The sequence below is a fragment of the Ahaetulla prasina genome, chromosome 2 (genome assembly GCF_028640845.1).
Source record: "Ahaetulla prasina isolate Xishuangbanna chromosome 2, ASM2864084v1, whole genome shotgun sequence".
Lineage (NCBI taxonomy): Eukaryota > Metazoa > Chordata > Lepidosauria > Squamata > Colubridae > Ahaetulla > Ahaetulla prasina.
In genome coordinates, this window is record NC_080540.1 from 178,729,876 (window position 1) to 178,749,554 (window position 19,679).

Sequence of the window (19,679 nt, forward strand, 5' to 3'; positions counted from 1 at the left end):
AAAAAAGATCATTCTGTTTTTTATAACTGAGTAAAAAGGAAAATCACCTTTCCATTCCCACCCACCCCCAAATCAATAAAGCAGGCTGTTTTTATTAGTTTGCCATTGTCACTTATTCACCTTCAAAACTTTCCCCACTCTTCTTGGGCTGAGCCAGTGGTGGCAAACTGGTAGCAGTGGCGGTGGGATGCTCCACCCACCTTCTTGGACACTTCTGTGCATGCGCTCGTGCGAGCGCACGAGCACGCGGACACTCCCAAGCAAACTGGTAGCGACAGGATTTGGAACCCACTACTGGGCTGGGCTATCTAGATATTTCTAAGTAAGAGCATTTGTAAAAACCCCAGTGAAAGCACGCAACTGCAAAGGTGCATTCCGCCATGGCTTCTTGATTTTGTTGAGGAGATCCTACTCTGAGTCCTACTTCATGGTCATCTGGGAGGAGAAAGTGTCCTGAGGAAGAAGGTTTTATTTTTTGTAGTGTATACTTAAGCACTTGGTATAATTGGACAGCCTTCTTCAGGGATGCTTTAATTTCCATCCTTGCACTGAGCAGGGGTAGAACAGTAGTTCTGAATTGGTTGCATGCATGCTGCAGATGGGACTTAGAAGTAAACCAAAAATACCTGTATGGAACTCATGTTCATTGCTAACTCACTGAAACTTCAAGCCCTCAAATGACTGTGAATGACAAATATGACCACAGAATGCCTGTTACCATATAAATATGTTATATATATAAATATATATATATATATATATATATATATATATATATATATAAAATTGGAAGTGTCTTGGCGACGTTTCAGCAGTCTCATTCGTCATCTTCAGGCTTCCCAGAAGCACAAAGCTGAAGCCTGAAGATGACGAATGAGACTTCGTCGAAACGTCGCCAAGACACTTCCAATTTTACGCGGGAGAAAACCCGAATAACCAAAGACCTACATACAAACACCCGTGAAAACCTCAGAAAACAAATATATATATATATGTGCACAACCAAGCCCCCACCAACACAGGACACACCCCCAGCCAATCAGAGCACAGAAAAACCCCCATCCAATCAGAGCGCAGCCAAGCTCCCACCCAATCAGTTCAAACCCCCACTAGCAGTTAAAAGGAAGAAACAGCTGCGATCACACATTGCTCCCAGAAGCACGAAGCTGCAGCCTGAAGATGACGAATGAGACTTCGTCGAAACGTCGCCAAGACACTTCCAATTTTACACGGGAGAAAACCCGAACAACCAAAGACCTATATATATATATATATATATATTATATGTGTGTGTGTGTGTGTGTGTGTGTGTGTGTGTGTATCTCTGTTGTTGTTGTTGTTAGTTGCGAAGTCGTGTCCGACCCATCGCGACCCCATGGACAACATTCCTCCAGGCCTTCCTGTCCTCTACCATCCTCTGGAATCCATTTAAACTCATGCCTACTGCTTCAGTGACTCCATCCAGCCACCTCATTCTCTGTCGTCCCCTTCTTTTTTTGCCCTCAATATATATATATATATATATATGTATGTATGTATATAATACTTATTTCTTGAGGGGGGAGGAAGACTTTTTATTTCTATTATACTGGACCCAGTCCTTGAAAGAACGACTGATGGACCTTAAGGTACAGAAGGCTGAGAACCGCTGATTTTAGAATTCTCTTGTGACAATTAAAAGTAAATGCAATCACTTGTGTTGAAGGACTTTTCTCGGCAGAAAGAAATCCATTTCTGGCAGAAAAGATGCCTGTGCGAAAGAGTAAATTAAGGAAAGTGAGATGCCTTGAAGGGCCAGGCAGGAACAGAGTGACCTTTTGGCCATTCGTTTCAGCTTGGAGAATGAAAGGGACATGATTATATGAGCACATATGTCAAGCCCATAACAAGTGAGTGACTTTCCTTCCTTCCTTCCTTTTTTACCATGCTCCTTACCAGAACCACTTCATGAGATCAAATAGATCTAAATGCATTTGATGATGGCTTTGGGGACCTGACTCATTAGGATGGAAACATTCATGTGTGTGTGGGAAGAGAAGCGTCCAATTTCTGTACCCTTCAGGGAGAAAATACTGGGGGCAAATTGAAATAGGAAATGCTTTCTTGATTATCAGTCATGCACATTAATTTAAAATATGAAGCAGGTGCCTTAAGACATAAGATAGTAATATTTTATCTATTTATGGAATATAAAAGTATGTTATATGCACACACACACACACACTCTCCCACAAAAATTGAAGGTGCAATTTCCTTTTTCTTAAGTTATAAAATGGAGATGGTTAATGTGGGAAAGCAAAAAGTGAAACCATCAAGAACCACCCAAAGGAAATTCATTAGCATTTGAATTAGTATTAGACATCAGTATTTACATATCGAAATGGAAAACTATGGGTGTTTTTAGAGGTAATGCTAAGAAAAAAAAGGCTATGATCACTTGACATACAAAATTGTATGAATAATGGAGGCTGGTAGTGAAAGGTAGAGAATGGCTGACCAAGAAAGGTTGTTGAAAGAGTCAATTAGATTTCAGTGATCAGGGAAAAAGGTTATTTCTTGGGCGGGAAAACTAAGGCTGCTAGGGCCGGAAGAACGTGCTCAGTGAGCCTCAGTGGGGAGGAAGCAAGTACTTCCTGAAGCTGCGTAATGGTAACAGAGCTTGGCAGACGTAGTTGATAAGCTACTTGCTGTTTTGATAGTAGGCGCTCACTCTGCCTCTGTTCCTTGTTTTCTCCTTCTATTTGGACTGATCCAGATTTTGGCCTGCCTCTCTCAGGCAGACCACAGCCTCTCTCGATCCAGACCACAGCCAACCCAAGAGGCTAAGAGTGCAACATGCAGAAATTTATCTTCTTTTTTGCTGTAGGAGCCTGGGCTGTTACTCAAGGTAAGAAAGGAAACCTCCATGTTTCTCGTACTGGTTTGGTGCCTCTCTGAGATTAATCAGATCCATTGATTCTCCCATCTCACAACAACTCATCCTTTCATCCTGGATTTCTGTATCCCAGGGATGGTGACAGAGGACCTCACTGAAAGAACATGGCTTCATCCCCAGCATTAGTAGCAGTCTGAGGGGTTCAAAAGGCACGTTTCCTTTCCATTCCGAAAACTGGCATTCTCTCAGATATCGTGGGGCAAAACACGAAATAGAGACAAGTGCTCGGCTAACCCTAGACTATGATTTGAATATGAAGGCTACCAGGCGGAGATCCAGAACAGCAATTTTTTGATAAGTTAATTTGATCAGAGATGCTATGGAGCAGAAAAACATTGTAACAGGCACGTTTGGGCATGTGTGGGCTCTTCCTATCTGACTTTGATTCGCAAGCACTTATACATATCAGTATGCAGAAAAGCATTAAAAGGTAGAAACAATTTATATTTGTTTCACAAAATGGCTCGCCTAGTTAGCCAGTCCTTAGAAAAAATAAGACCGGTGGTATGTGAAGCCAGCAAAGAATGTATTTCTCTTTCACTATCTCCCTGCCTTAAGTGTAGCTCTATAGTTTAATGTCTATGACAGCCGATCCAAATCTCTCTCTCTCTCCCCACCCCATATAATTTAAATATATATATATATATATACAGTATATTAATAAATCATTAAAACAACAAAAAAATAGAATGTAAGAACAAAAGCAATGGCAAGAGAAGAAAAAATATAATTATGCCTTCTACCTTTCTTTTTATCAAGGAATTGTCATTTTATTCTTTTCTCCATTTTCTTTTGACCTTTTTAATCCGCCAAACCAGAAATCATCTGCTCAGTCTTTTCTTCTTTCAACAAAAATTCCATATAAGCTTTTCACTCAAATAATTTTCTTTAAGTTTTTGAGAACTACAACATGAATCAAGGACTGGCCATACAGCACTAGCACATAGTCCCCAGTTTCTCCAGATAGTGCCTTTAATGAACCCCAGGTTAGGAGGATATGTTATGGATCAATGGCTTATTGGTATTAGTAAGAAAGAAGCCTCATTGATCAAGGCTGTGTTCAGATTACCATTTTTTAGCATTTGTAATCCTTCCATGCTTTTTTTTGAAGCTGTCTCCATTTTGGAAAAAGTGAGAAAGAAACATGTTTTGTGAAGGGATTCACTGGAAAAATCAAATGGAAGCAGATTGGGAGAAATAATCTTATAAGAAATCTCCATGGAATATTGACCTCCACTTTCCTGTATTGTTGATTATAATCATCTTCATTCTTATCACCTTTTTTCTTAACGTTAGTTTGATCTTCGGAAAGCAAGTGAACAAAAAGTGAAACTCCTTCCACTGTCATATGCTCTGTACTTTACTTTCCAATTGATTTGTGTCTGCTTTAAGAATGCTGTCAAAATTCAGTTCAAGTCCAACTGGGTAAGAACTGAAAGGGAAAACATTGGAAACTGATTTGTGACGAAGTGCAGCTGGGCACTGATTGAGACTTTCTGTTTATTTAAGGCAAATGTTGGAAGTCAAGGGGCAGCTGAACAATCATTTCCTCAAATTTCTGGTCCAGAACATCCTAGGTCAGTGATGGTGAACCAAGGACACACGTGCCAGAGTTGGCACACGGAGTCCTCTCTGTGGGTATGCACGGCGTCACCCCAACCCATCTCCATTGCATTTCTTTGTCAAGTTTCTTGCATCATTTGCAGGGAAACAAAAGTTTGTGGAATTAAAAAAAAATGTGCAAAACAGCATTCCACCTTCATCGTGGTACATTTGCTGTTGCTGCCTCCATGGCCTGCCCACTGCTGTTGTAGTGCCTTGTGCAGCACAGTGAAATTTAGCATGCTCCACAATGTGGGAGACGGGATCCCATCCTCCTCCTGGAGCCCATTACAATGCGGAGCCATCATGCAACCCTGTATTGTTGTGGGCTTGCTCTGGCCTCCCGGATGTCAGTTGCTTTTCCTCCAAAGCTACCAGTGTTGGGATGCCTCACCTCCCCATCGGCTAAGCTAATTTTTGGTTCTCTGCCAACCAGCTGAGCATGGGTGCGCTACTCCTGGGATCCTCAGCCTCCGGGTGTCATATTCCCACCACCCAGCACCAGTTCAGCGGTTCCTCCCCCCCCCCCAAGGTGGGAGAGAGGGGGAGAGAGAGAGGAGAAGAGAGGGAAAGAGAAGAAGGGAAAGAGAGAGAGGAAGGGAAAGAGAGAGAGAGGGAAAGAGAGAGAGAGGCAGGGAAAGAGTGAGAGAGAAAGAGAGACGGGGAAAAGAGAGGAGAGGAGGGAAAGAGAGAAATGATATTACAAAAGTTTTTCTTTTTTATTATTGCTAAATGTAATATTTCAAAAGCAGAAAAAATGAAGGGGCATAAAAGTGGATTTATCACATTTTTCTTAGAACAATTAGCTGAACTCTGCCTTGTTTATCATTATTGTAGGTAATAAAACCTCATTATTCAGGTTAAATGAATAATTTAAACACCTGAGGGTAGAACAAAACACCTGAGGGTAGAACAAGAAGCAATGGGTGGAAACTGATCAAAGGAAAGAAGCAACTTAGAACTAAGGAGAAATTTCCTGACAGTTAGAACAATTAATAAGTGGAACGACTTGCCTGCAGAAGTTGTGAATGCTCCAACACTGGAAATATTTAAGAAAATGTTGGACAACCATCTGACTGATGGTGTAGGGTTTCCTGCCTGGGCAGGGGGTTGGACTAGAAGGCCTCCAAGGTCCCTTCCAACTCTGTTGTTATAACATAACATCAGAGTTGGAAAGGACCTTGGAGGCCTTCTAGTCCAACCCCCTGCCCAGGCAGGAAACCCTACACCATCTCAGTCAGATGGTTATCCAACATTTTCTTAAAAATTTCCAGTGTTGGAGCATTCACAACTTCTGAAGGCAAGTCGTTCCACTTATTAATTGTTCTAACTGTCAGGAAGTTCTAAGTTGCTTCTTTCTTTGATCAGTTTCCACCCATTGCTTCTTGTTCTACCCTCAGGTGCTTTGGTGAACAGTCTGACTCCCTCTTCTTTGTGGCAGCCCCTAAGATATTGGAACACAGCTATCATGTCTCCCCTAGTCCTTCTTTTTGTTAAACTAGACATACCCAGTTCCTGCAACCGTTCTTCATATGTTTTATCCTCCAGTCCCCTAATCATCTTTGTTGCTCTTCTCTGCACTCTTTCTAGAGTCTCAACATCTTTTTTACATCGTGGCGACCAAAACTGGATGCAATATTCCAAGTGTGGCCTTACCAAGGCATTATAAAGTGGCACTAACACTTCACGTGATCTTGATTCTATCCCTCTGTTTATGCAGCCCAGAACTGTGTTGGCTTTTTTAACAGCTGCTGCACACTGCTGGCTCATATCTAAATGGTTATCCACTAGGACTCCAAGATCCCTCTCACAGGTACTACTATTGAGCAAGGTACCACATATACGGTACTGGTGCATTTTGTTTTTGGCCTAAATGTAGAACCTTACTTTTTCACTGTTGAATTTCATTTTGTTAGATAGCGCCCAATGTTCAAGTCTGTCAAGATCTTTCTGTAACTTGAGCCTATCTTCTGGAGTGTTGGCTATTCCTGCCAGCTTGGTGTCATCTGCAAATTTGATGAGTTCCCCATCTATGCCTCGTCCAAGTCATTGATGAAGATGTTGAAGAGTACTGGGCCTAAAACAGAGCCTTGGGGTACTCCACTGCATACTTCCTCCATGTGGATGTAGTTCCGTTGAGGACTACACGTTGAGTGCGGTTGGTCAGCCAGTTACGAATCCATCTGGTGGTGGTGCTGTCTAACCCACATTTTTCTACTTTATCTAGTAGTAGGTTATGGTCTACTTTATCAAATGCTTTACTGTAGTCCAAGTAAATTATATCGACAGCATTCCTCTGGTCTACTAATTTTGTCATTTTGTCAAAGAATGCGATAAGATTAGTCTGGCATGATCTGTTTTGACAAACCCATGTTGGCTTTTGGTTATTACTTTGTTTGCTTCTAGGTGTTCGGTGATTCGTTGCTTGATTATCTTTTCCAGAATCTTCCCCGGTATTGAGGTCAGACTGATAGGTCTGTAGTTTCCTGGATCTGTTTTTTTCCCTTTTTTGAAGATGGGAACTACATCAGCTCTTTTCCAGTCCTCTGGCAGCTCCCCTGTGCTCCAGGATCTTTGAAAGATATAGTTCAGTGGTTCTGAGATCACGTCTGCCAGTTCCTTCAGAACCTTGGGGTGTAATCCATCCGGTCCTGGTGATTTGAACTCGTCTAGGGTAGACAGGTGTTCACTTACCATTTTCTTCCCTATTTTAACTTGTGTTTCTAATCTGTTTTTGTAGTGCTGTTTTTGATAGGTTGGATTGTTTTTCCTTTTGTGTAAAGACAGATGCAAAAATGAGTTAAGTAGATCTGCTTTCTCCTGTTGCTTGTCATCTTCTTGCCACTTTCTCCCAGCAATGGGCCAATTGTTTCCTTGACTTTTTCTTGTTTTTAACATGTTGGAAGAAGCTTTTTGTTATTTTTACTTTTGTCGCTAGCCTTTGTTCATTGTGAGCCTTAGCTTTCCTCACTTCATCTTTACAGGCTCGGCTATTTGCTGATATTCTGCCTTAGTTATTTGCCCTCTTTCCACTTTTTATATTTGTCCTTTTTGTCTTTCAATTTGTCAGATAGTTCTTTATGCATCCATGCTGGTTTCTTTTGAGATCTACTATTTTTCTTCTTCATTGGTATTGTGTTAGACTGTGCTTTTATAATCTCACTTTTCAAAATTTCCCAAGCTTCTTGAGTTGTTTTCCCCCTGAGGATTCTCATCCATTGAATCCTTCTCAAGCTCTCTCTAAGTTTATTGAAATTAGCTCTCTTAAAGTCCAAGACTCTAGTTTGACTTTGTTCTACTACTTGTATTTGCTTAATGTCGAATTCCAATATTGCGTGGTCACTTGCCCCCAAGGTTCCTGTAGCTTCAACACCTTCTATCATTTCATCTCTGTTAGTGAGAATTAAGTCCAATATAGCTGATCCCCTTGTCGCCTTCTCTATTTTTGGGGAAACAAAATTGTCTGCTAGGTTTGTTAGGAACCTGTTGGATCTTCCACTTGGTGCAGAGTTTGTTTCCCAGTTGATGTCAGGGTAGTTAAAATCCCCCATTACTACTGTGATGTGCTTCCTACATACCTTAGTTAGCTGACTAGCAAAAAGTTCATCTACTTATATTATATTATAAATTGCCATATTGGCACTTTGCGATAAATAAGTGGATTTTGGGCTGGAATTTGGGCACTCGGTCTCTGAAAGGTTCACCATCTGGGTGAACTAGGCCAATGTAAATTTTCTCCACTGAAAGTCTATGGGCCATTGAACAGAAAGGGTTGGGAAATCCAAGCCATTGGATTAATACTTGGGATCAGATTTCAACTGATTACTTTGCAATGTTAATTCTCATTGTTTTGTATGATGGAAGATATCCAGTAGAAGGATATTATCCATTTATGCTGTAATAAATAATAAAATCCCCTTCTAAGCTACTTAGAACACCAGTTTGATGTAATAATTAAGGCATCAGTCTAAAAACCCAGTTCTATGAGAGATTTCCATTGCCATGCTTTGCTTGACAGTTTCATCTCCAATGGTCCCAAACACTGTTTATACCAGGTGGGAGCAGAGATATAAAGTTCGTAGTAAGAAGCTGGAAGGGTTTTATTTTTATAAAATGTCTGAAAAAGAAGGGCTACCAATTCCATATGGGCTATCCCATAGGGCTAATCCCATATGTTCCAAGGGCCAATAAAACATATCAGGAATGTCACTGTTTTCTATAACATTAGGTGTTCCGTCAAAGCACTTGACTGTATATCAGAAATTTCTGGAAGTTTTATTAAAATTTAAAATTACCTAAGTGTTTGCCAGTTGTACATAAATTTTATAATATTCTAAACATTAATAATTAATTTCATTATAATTGGTCTACTTCCTGAAGAAGATATTATTTTACTTCGTTACAAATGTTTCATACAAGAAGCCATTCATTTCTCACGTTTTTCTCCCTGTTCTCAATAAATTTGTTACAATTTTTAAAAAAATATTCTGTGTCTAAAGGATACAATTGGTTCAACTCTAGGTTAGTAAACCTAAAAGCATGATACTCTTCCTAAATTTTTTTGCAACCAAGTCCTTGAGCACTTTGGGATTTATTTTAATTCTGGTTCAATTTTTCTATGTTGTGATGCATGCATCCTAGATATACAGTATTTTTCTGCCTGTGGTGATAGGTTAGTAGTAAAATAAGTACTTTAAGAGTAACCCATACTATTCCCATATTAGTGGACTATTTGTGGAAAAAATGGTATATCTTTCTTTTGTTATTTAACAAACTGTGATTGTTTCAGCAAGGAGGTGTTAAAAAAGCCTTCTTCCATTAACTGGGATATTTTTATTCAAAGTCAGTGACATTACCATGATTAGATGGTCAGAAATTAAAACTGTTGCATATCTCACCTAAATTAGGGTGGGTTCAAAATGACATTAAAAATAACTTGAAATGTGCCATAAGCGGTACATAACACAGTATGTTGGAATTCAACTATATCTAGATGTGCATTACAGTAAATCTTACATATACAGTATATGCAAAGTATATTGTGACTTTCGATGTTTGTTTTCTTTTTTTGAAATATTAGTGCAAGCCAATAATGGATCTAAAACTAAAGACTTTTTAATTTTTACTTGACCACTGTAGCCACGTTAACTTTGTGAGCTACCTTAGTCTCCAACTGCAACTCAAAGGACTGCTGTCACCTTCAAAGCCTTTATTTTTCAGCATCTGGATATCTGTCTTCCCCTTGCAAACTATGCTCATCCTTTTAGATCTTAACAGAAAGGCTCTCTCTGGGTCTCGACCCTTAAGGAATGGCCTCTGCAGGGATCATCTTGTGTAGCTTCTTCTCCAAAAACACTACACTACTAACCAGAGCATATAAAACATTTGCTAGACCAATTCTTGAATACAGCTCGACTGTCTGGAACCCATACCACATTTCTGACATCAATACAATTGAACATATCCAGAAATATTTTACAAGAAGAGTTCTCCACTCCTCCGAATACAACAAAATACCTTATGCCACCAGACTTGAAATCCTGGGTTTAGAAAATTTAGAACTATGCCGCCTTCAACATGACCTGAGTTTAACTCATAGAATCATCTATTACAATGTCCTTCCTGTCAAAGACTACTTCAGCTTCAATTGCAACAATACACGAGCACACAATAGATTTAAGCTTAATGTGAACCGCTCCAATCTTGATTGCAGAAAATATGACTTCAGTAACAGAGTTGTTAATGCTTGGAATACACTACCTGACTCTGGTCTCTTCCCAAAATCCCCAAAGCTTCAACCAAAAACTATCTACTATTGACCTCATCCCATTTCTAAGAGCTCTGTAAGGGGCATGCATAAGAGCACAATCGTGCCTACCGTTCCTGTCCTATTGTTTCCTTTCATTATATCCAATTAATATAGTTATTACATACTCATACTTATATATATGCTTACGCTTATATATACTGTGTGACAAAATAAATAAGTAAATAAATAAATAAAATAAAAATAAATAAATAAATAAATCATGGGGTTGGGCTGTTTCAGATACTGCCTGAATTAGGACAACCTCCCTAGCCTGATATCAGATGGGTCAGAACTCTGTTATTTTTCTGTAGAGCTATTAAGATTTGATTGTTTCAACAGGTTTTGGGGTCTCACAGTATGTTTTTTCATTCATTGATGTTGACTTACTGAAGCTCTGAGGAATATCTGCTGTCCATTGTGGGCAGCAGATATTCCTCAGAGCTTCAGTAAGTCATGCATAGTTGGGTTTTTTTAATTTCACTGCTGTTTGGGAGTCTGTAAGCAGTCTGGAGTCAGATACAATTGGAGTGGCATATAAACAGCAGTTTGAATTTATTTCCAAATAAGGACTTTAAGTTTGCAAGTTTGTCCCTATTGAAGGTCCACGTCTGAACTAGATACACATTGGTTTCCTATTATTTAGTATTAATTTCTAACTTTTCCTCTAGTCACCTGTTTCAGTTCATTTTTGTACCAACTGTCTCTGTTTTGATTTCAGGAACCGCAGAGGAAGATTATGTGGAAATTTGGCCACCAAATCCTATGGTGGAATTTGGAGGCTCTCTTGACTTGAATTGCACGAGCACTTGTGAAAATATTGGCATTGAGTCTGCCTATACAAAGATTCCCATAGAAAATGGATCCAACTGGAAAGCCTTTCGTCTCAGCAATGTGGACTATTGGGCAGCCAGCCCTTTGTGCTATGCTGACTGTAAGACTGGACAGAAGAAATCTCTAAAGGCAAACATCATTATTTATAGTAAGTCACTTGCTGGTGTGCATCAATTATGCTGTAATGCAGTGGTTCCTAATCTTTTTTTGGCTATGCCCCACCTAAGCATCTCTAAAATCCTAATGCGCGCCCCCCTCCCATGAAATATTATTCTTACTATTCAAAAAGTGAACTCCTACTCATGTGGAGGAAGCCTAAAAGGCCATTTACTTGGTTTAAACAAAGTTCAATTGCCCCCATTAAAAATCAAAAGCCCTGCCCACCTGTGCAGCGTGGGCCCCACGTTCGGAACCACTGCTCTAATGTTACCCAAACTGGAGAATTTTAAGATGGTTGGACTTCAACTTCCAGAATTCTCCAACCAATATGGTCTTTACTAAGAATTCTAGGAAGTGAAGTCAACCCATCTCAGAATTACACAGGCTGGGAACTATAGCTCTTTGATTTTGTGTGGGAATAGGATGGCTCCCATCCTTTCAGAACCTGGCTCGGATTCAGCAGAAACTCAGGAAAGGATGCAATTGCATCAAGAAGCAGAGTGTCAAACACAGAGGGCAGAAATTTACCTCTAGAAACTAATTAGCCAAATATAGTGAGTGGTGATGGATCTGGTGCATGGCATCCTGTTTCATCAATAAAATAGAATAGATTTTTTTTTTATTGGCCAAATATGATTGGACACACAAGGAATTTGTCTTGGTGTATACGCTCTCAGAAAGATCCTTCAAAAAAGGCTTCTGGTTTTAGCTAGATAAATGGCAAAAAAATTGGAAGGAACATACAGATTCAAAGGGCACCTTACTCAAATATACAGTGCTTAGAGTCCCTCTTTGAAGGAGATGGGCAGTTTAGAAATGTGAAATATAAATAAAAGGTAAAGGTTTTCCCTGGCCAGTTGTATCTGACTCTAGGGGGCAGGGCTTATCTTAGTTTCTTAGTCGAGGGAGCCAGCATTGCCTAAAGAGATTTCCGTAGTCATGTACCCAGCAGGTGCACAAAACACTGTTATCTTCCCACCAAAGTGGTACCTATTTATCTACTCACATTTGCATGCTTTCAAATTGCTATAAAGGTAGGAGAAATATAAATAAACAAACAAACAAACCAATATCAATCCTTCCCCTGAGGCAAATTCCTCCCACCCTCCTGCAGCAAAACTGGGACTGTGATTATGAGATTATAGAAATATTTTGGTGAGGATTACCTACATTAATGTCTAGCAAGAATGCAGGCACTTAGCTAAGGCGAAAGTTGGAAATAATTATCTAACTAGGGCAAACAAATAGAAAGAGATCTTTCAGATGACAAGAGACAAGATATTTATTTTGGGAAAGCTAAGGCATGCCATCCACTGCCCCTTATAGGTATATAGAAATCTAAGTTTGACTTAGAATGTACAGGAAAATACACGTATTTTCCAAGCTGGAAAATATGTACTTAGGTAGAGAGAATGTTATTGCCATAGAATAAATAACTGAAGAGCTGGGTCATTGATTGTTCACACTTCTAGCATATGCTAATCAAACAAAATTGATTTAGAACATTTTATTTCATTTCAGAATCTCCAACGAGTATTGAACTGGGTCCAGTCCCAGAAATGGAAGTAGACAAGCAGTATAATTTGATATGCCGGGTTTTTGGTGTAGCCCCTGTTCAGAACCTCACCGTGACTTTGCTGAGAGGGGAAGAGCAACTTCTGGTAAAGACCTTTGAGGATCACACTCAGCCTGAAGCTGATGCTGTTGTGGTGAACCATCAGATAAGAGCTCAGCAAAATGACTACAACAAGACAATCACCTGCCAAACATCCCTGGATCTGAGACCAAGAGGACCACTCCTGAAAAACACCTCCCACGGCATATCATTGTGGACTTTTGGTGAGATCCCATCCATTGCTCCGGTTCTGATTTAGACATACTACGCCCTGTGGCTAGACAATGATAATTCTCCAGAGGAGGGTCCTGTGGTCCACATATTCCACTGTTCTGATTTTTGTTTGCATAGATTTGATGTCCCCTACAGTTGCCCCAGCACTCACCCCCTGAGAGGTTAGGGAGAGGGTACTATTGTGGCTGTGATTTATTTTATTTTTTTGCAGTAACTGACCTGATATCTCTTACTTTCTTGGCAGATTTTGCAAAGGCTCCCCTGCTCCACACTGGCCTGTTCTTAGAAGTTGGGACCCTGATGAAAGTGACATGTGATGCACCTGAGGTTTCCCCAGCCAAAGAGGCCATGTTTGATCTGTGGTTTTCAGGGAAACCTCTCACCTTCAACACCACTGTGACGGGGGGCTTGGCAAGTGCCCAGGCTGTGATAGCCTCTTCCTCAGTTGGAGATCATGAGTTGATCTGCACGGTCTCTCTGGGGCCAGTGACCAAAAACGTGACCAAGATGGTAAATGTGTTTGGTGAGTCTCATATCTGTAATTATTAACACAGAGAGATTTAGAAGAGTTTTCTTACATCTATTATAAGTTATGACTTATTTTGAAAAACATTTCAAAATTTCAATTTTAGTAAAAAATCGGATAGTTTAAGTAGCTGAAGTGAGTCCTCTTTGAAACAAATGGAATTGAAGAAATAAAAAGTTTATCCCAGTTGCATTTTCATTGAGACTGAAGAACAACTATTAAAGCAGGGGTGCTATTCAGCAGGTTCTGATAGGTTGTGGAGAACCAGTAGCAGAAATTTTGAGTAGTTCGGAGAACCGGAAAATACCACCTCTGGCTGACCCCAGAGTGGGGTGGGAATGGAGATTTTGCAGTATCCTTCCTCTGCCACGCCCAGAAAGCCACGCCCACAGAACCAGTAGTAAAAAAAATTGAATTCCACCAGTGTTTTAAAGGGTGAACCAAACCAATATTCTTATTAAGTACATACAGATCTTGGATATAATGTAGACCATTGGAAAGAATGAAGCATGGAGTAGAATGCCAGGGTTTGGGAAAAATGATTGCAAATTACTGAGAAACAGCTTCCAGTTTTTCTCACATTGCCAACCGACAGTTTCCTTGCAATTCACAAAGATGTGGAATCTTCAATCTTGGTTTTACAGTTTACATTTACATAAGTATGATTTTATAGCAGAACCAATATTTAAAAATATTTTTCTGTGTATTTGTCAAAAAATAAAACAAAATAAAACCATAGCTATTATCTATTCTGGTTTCTGATTTTTAAGTTTTAAATCGGTTTTAGTGACAAACTTTCATAGGATGAAAGTAGTAAATGAAGTAAATATAACCACTTATTTGCTGGTCTGATTCTATACCCAAGCATCAGATTATTGTATTGCATGTTGATAGCTAAAAAAGAGTTTAGAGAGATCAATCTGTCTTAACCAAATATGTAACAGAAAAGAAGAAGTGGAAAAAAATTGCATTTTAACCTTGTTTGCTTCTTCTCAATATTTGTGAACCATTCATATGTATGTTTTTCTAAAATACAGTCCTAAATCCAAGCTATAGTTTTGGCTCACAAGAATCCTGTGATGTATGTTGGGCTGAGAAAGAGTGAAGAGCCAAAGTCACCTAGTAAACTTCCATACTTAGGGTGTCTTTGATCACGAGTCTGTCTTGTTCTGGTCCATTATCATAATCATTCTGTCTATATTTACTGATTGATTGAAAGAAAGAAAATAAGGATCCAATCTGGGGTGGTCACTGGGAATAGAGGTTTAGTCTTCCAAGCTTTCAGACTTGTGCTGAGCTCATCTTCAGCAGAGGTGGGTTTCAGCAGGTTCTGACCAGTTCTGGAGAACCAGTAGCGGAAATTTTGAGTAGTTCAGAGAACCGGTAGTAAAAAAATTTGAAACCCACCACTGATCTCTCTAGCAGAGTGTGTGCTTTGGGCTCTTCTGTACATGGTATGTATATGGTGCCTGGCTGTGTAAGGCTTTTTAATTGCTGATTGGAGTGCTGATAGTTGGCTATTAAGTCACTGGTTGTTATTTCCTTGTGCTGCCAATCCCTGACCTCCTAAATACTTGATAAACTGATGGTAAATCAATACTCCTGTTAGCTGAAACCCAGCTTCCCAGGTTGCAATCACTTCCCTTGCTGTTTTTATATACCTGCTTGTCCAACATCTTAGCAGCTGCAAAATAAATGTGTGTCCTTGTTCATTGCAATGTGAGACTACCAATGAGTTTGGGTCTCCTTGTCAGACCACTTGGTTGTGTTCTTGCAATCTGGTGGTTAGCTTCCTCCCCATCTGTTTTACATAGTCAGGTAATCCAAGCAGGGGATCTGCTAGATTACATAGGAAGCATCTCCCACCACCAAGCGATCTTTACAATGCATAATTTGTCTTTGTATGGTAGCCTCCGGGCAGTGTGTGACTTGTAGAACTCGGAAGCTGCATTCCACTGCTTCTGAAATGTTTTTCATATATTTGTTACAAGATGTCTGTGCAACCTAGTGGGGAGAGAAAGGAAAGGAACAAGGAACAAGGCCAACTACATGGCACACCCTGCCATAGATCAAAAACATTTTGGAAGCAGCAGAATGCAACTTCTGAGTTCACACATTCCAAAAACACACACTACGAGAGATTCCATGAGGATGGGCTCCCGCACCAGTCCAAAAGCTCGGAAGACTAAACCTCTTGTCCCAGTGACTGACCCAGATTAGATTCTGGAACATTATCTTAGGACACATATATTCACCTTCATTCATTCATGAAAGAAAAAAAGATTTAGAAGGCCTTGATGAGCATTTCTTATAATTAAGTTAGCTTACAGGAGTTAGTCCATCTAGATGCCTAATCACTGCTCTGCTCTGTTCCCTCACAGCTTTTCCAAAACTCATCTTGCACATTGGCAGTTCAGAAGCTGTCGTCAATCAAACAGTGAACATTACGTGTAGCGCTGACGGCAGTGCTTCCCCTGGTTTTAAAATGCAGATCACGGATGGTGCCAAAATCTTAGCATCCGGCAACGCAGATGAACATTTCCTGCAGCATGCAATGATCGCTCAGCAAGAGGATAATGAGCGGGAATTCATCTGCCAAGTAATCCTGATCGTTGATGGGCACACCAAGGAAAAAAATATATCTCAAAATCTTACCGTTTTCTGTGAGTAGGGGAAAAAAATGCATGTTATATTTTATTCCTAGAGATTTAGAACTCTGAAAGGCTTACCAAATGTGCAGCAGCTTTGCAGAACAACAGAAGACACATCACACTGAGCATTATTACCAGTGAAATTAACCACATTTTCTTCTCTATTCTAGATGGTCCCCAAATTGATGATTCCAATTGTCCCCATGCACTGACCTGGAAGAAGGGAAGTACGACATCATTTACTTGTTCAGCCCTGGGAAACCCCACACCAACTGTTCAGTGCTGGAAAGATGGGAGGCCTTATAACATCGGAGAACCACAGCTAGTCCAGAGAGAGCATGATGGCATTTATCACTGTAATGCTACCAACCAGTATGGCTTTGATGTTAGAGAGGTGACCGTACATGTTGAATGTAAGTTCACTTCTTGCTCTAAAGAACAAGAATAACCATAGTTTGGGGGGTTCTATTGCTGGACGCGGTGGCTCAGGGGCTAGGACATTGAGCTTGTTGATCGAAAGGTCAGCAGCTCGGCGGTTCGAATCCCTAGTGCTGCCGTGTAACAGGGTGAGCTCCTGTTACTTGTCCCAGCTTCTGCCAACCTAGCAGTTTCGAAAGCATGTAAAAATGCAAGTAGAAAAAATAGGGACCACCTTTGATGGGAAGGTAACAGCGTTCCGTGCGCCTTTGGCATTGAGTCATGCCGGCCACATGACCACGGAGACGTCTTCGGACAGCACTAGCTCTTCGGCTTTGAAACAGAGATGAGCACCGCCCCCTAGAGTCGGCAACGACTAGCAACTATGTGCGAGGGGAACCTTTACCTTATTGCTGAACCAGGACTATGTTGAAGTTTATTTGTCACATGCAAGGTAGAAATGTAACCCAATAAAAGAAAGTGATAGGAATTCTCATCCCAGCTTTTGGTATCACTTCCATCTATGACGCAATCCAGAAAGACTGATAATGTTTCTAATGGATAAGCAAGCATCTACTATGAATAGTGAAGAGGTTCCCTTATGTGTGGGAACTGATTTTCATGCACCCAAATAATACTTCTGTATCTTTGATTCACCAGTTTCTGGCCTAATGCCAAACAAATATATTAACTTTTGATTCTCATCCCCTGCATCCATCCCACTGGCTAGAGATTAGGAGAACAGACAGCAAATATTTAAGGAAGGCAGCCATTTGCAGATGGTTAACTTGGAGAATGTGTATTTAGATGCACCATAACATTCCCGATACATCTTTTAGAATTCGGAGGCATCATCAACCCGGTTCAGAGTTTTTAACCTAGAATATTTCTTAAAATGTGAGGAATCTCAGCAAGGGACTAGTTTTTTGCAGTTCTGCCCTAGCAAGAAGGCAATAGCAAGCCACTTCTGAAAATCTTGCCATGAAATCTGCAGGGATTTCTCTGTTGCCAGGAGTCAAGAACAACACAAAAACAATAAACAGCAAGACAGATTGAGACTCAGCAGAACTTTGAAACTAGGAATGACGAATTCCCTAACTAGAGAATTCTGGGAGTTGAAGTCCACACATCTTAAAGTTCTGGAGAGTTAAAATCACTAATGCCCAGTACATGTTGCAATGTGTATATATCGTATTTTTGTCTCAGCTATGAAAGCTAGAACACTCCCTTTTCAAAACAGACATGGGGTGTGTTTGTGTGTTGAGGGGGTGGGGGTGGGTGGGAAGTCCTAATATACTTGCAGCTCTCTGGAATGCGCAGTTATTTGATTTTCAGCTCTTTTGTCTTTTTCTTCCACAGCACACCAGCATTTAAAAATCGTCCTGGGAACAGTATTTGCAATCGTGATTTTTATTTCCTTGGTAGGGATCATTGCTTTTTACAACAATAGGAGGAGATTTAGGATATACCATCTCCGGAAACGGCAGCAGCCACAAGAAGCACAAACCTCAGAGTTGCGACCCTGCCTAAATTCCACAACCAATCAGTAAATGAATGCTGGTTGTTACAAACTGTAAAGAAACGTCAATCATACCAGCAGGAGTATAGCTGTAGCAGGGATCATCATTTGATTTAACATTGATGAAAAAGCCACAGGAAAGTGTTCCTCAGCTTCCAATGCCTGCTGGAGAGAACTTTCTTTGGACTTTGGCTTCGGGACTTTCAGATAGTGACTGATGTCATGCATTACAAGGTAATGCATTCCTGTGTTTTCTTAAGATCTCCCCCTAGCAAGATGTCTTTCAGCTTCACTATACCCGGTTATGGACTAAATTCAGCTGTTAAGTGGAAAACAGCATCAGGAAACAAGAAAGAAGTACCAGCAGCAGCCTAAACAGTTCCCATAGCAATAGATAGTCTTTTAGTCTTGCAGTGTAAAACATCTGCTTGTCATATTGTTGTTTTGGCAGCAACATGTTATATATGTCTATTTCTAGACATTTACACTTGCAAGCTTCTCATATCATAGGAGATTAAAAATGGGGCTTATCGAGTGACAAATCCTGTATCAAATGTCAGGAAGCCAGAATTAGTTTTTTTGTCTGTTTCTTTGTTTTTTAATCCTGGTACAATCCTTTGATGATCTTGTTGAAAGTCATCACATACCATTAATGTGAGTCACATTATAGTGAACAGTATCAGGCCGAACACAGGAAGATTTTCCTCTGACAAGAAGATTATTTGGATTTTGAAAAGGTCTGCAGTGAAAAGCCAGTGACCTGCAACTTCTTCACAACTCAGCAAATCTTCTGATATACCTATTTGTTTTTACATTCGTCTTTTATTACAGGGAGAATAAAATGAATGCTTAAATTATTTAGTTAGTTAGTTATTTTATTGTGCACCCGTGACCATCAAGGTAACTCTGGCCAGCTCACAATCATAAAAATTATATGTATATGTACACACACACACACATATACATACATACACATGTACATATATATATGCATACATATAAACATACACATACATATACTCCTGTTCCTTGCCCCAACTTCTGATCACCTAACAGTTGAAAAGCATGCAAATGCAAGCAGAGCAATAGGTACCGCTTTGGTGAGAAAGTAATAGCATTCTGTTCACCTTTGGCCTATAGCCATGCTGGCCACATGACCATGGAAAATGTCTTCAGACAACGCCGGGTCCTTTGGCCAAGAAACTGAGATGAGCATCATCCCCAGAGTTGGACATGACTGTGAGGGAAACTTTTACCTTTTATATATTAAAAACATAATTGATACCTGCAAACAATATGATCCAGTTACAGATGGGGAGGGAAGGAGCAGGGTGGGTGGAAGTGGGATTCATTGTTAATCAATCAATACCTCCACTGTGAT

At 40.1% G+C, this 19,679-nt stretch overlaps 1 protein-coding gene across 1 annotated transcript; it reads left to right on the forward strand.

Moving 5' to 3' along the window:
* The first annotated feature begins 2,613 nt into the window (after positions 1-2,613).
* On the forward strand, positions 2,614-19,155 carry LOC131192158 (intercellular adhesion molecule 5-like). The gene is made up of 7 exons (XM_058171037.1): positions 2,614-2,887; positions 11,065-11,325; positions 12,858-13,175; positions 13,430-13,708; positions 16,093-16,374; positions 16,533-16,775; positions 18,139-19,155. Exons 1-7 carry the CDS (start codon positions 2,836-2,838, stop codon positions 18,327-18,329), a joined length of 1,626 nt encoding a protein of 541 aa, XP_058027020.1. The 5' UTR covers positions 2,614-2,835; the 3' UTR covers positions 18,330-19,155.
* The last annotated feature ends 524 nt before the right edge of the window (positions 19,156-19,679 follow it).

What these genes read in the sequence shown, in the direction of transcription:
- LOC131192158 (XM_058171037.1), top strand. Translation starts at nt 2,836, where the DNA reads ATGCAGAAATTTATCTTCTTTTTTGCTGTAGGAGCCTGGGCTGTTACT. An exon ending in CAAGATGGTAAATGTGTTTG is followed by an intron (nt 13,709 to 16,092) that starts GTGAGTCTCATA and finishes GTTCCCTCACAG; the next exon opens with CTTTTCCAAAACTCATCTTG. An exon ending in GGTGACCGTACATGTTGAAT is followed by an intron (nt 16,776 to 18,138) that starts GTAAGTTCACTT and finishes TTTCTTCCACAG; the next exon opens with CACACCAGCATTTAAAAATC.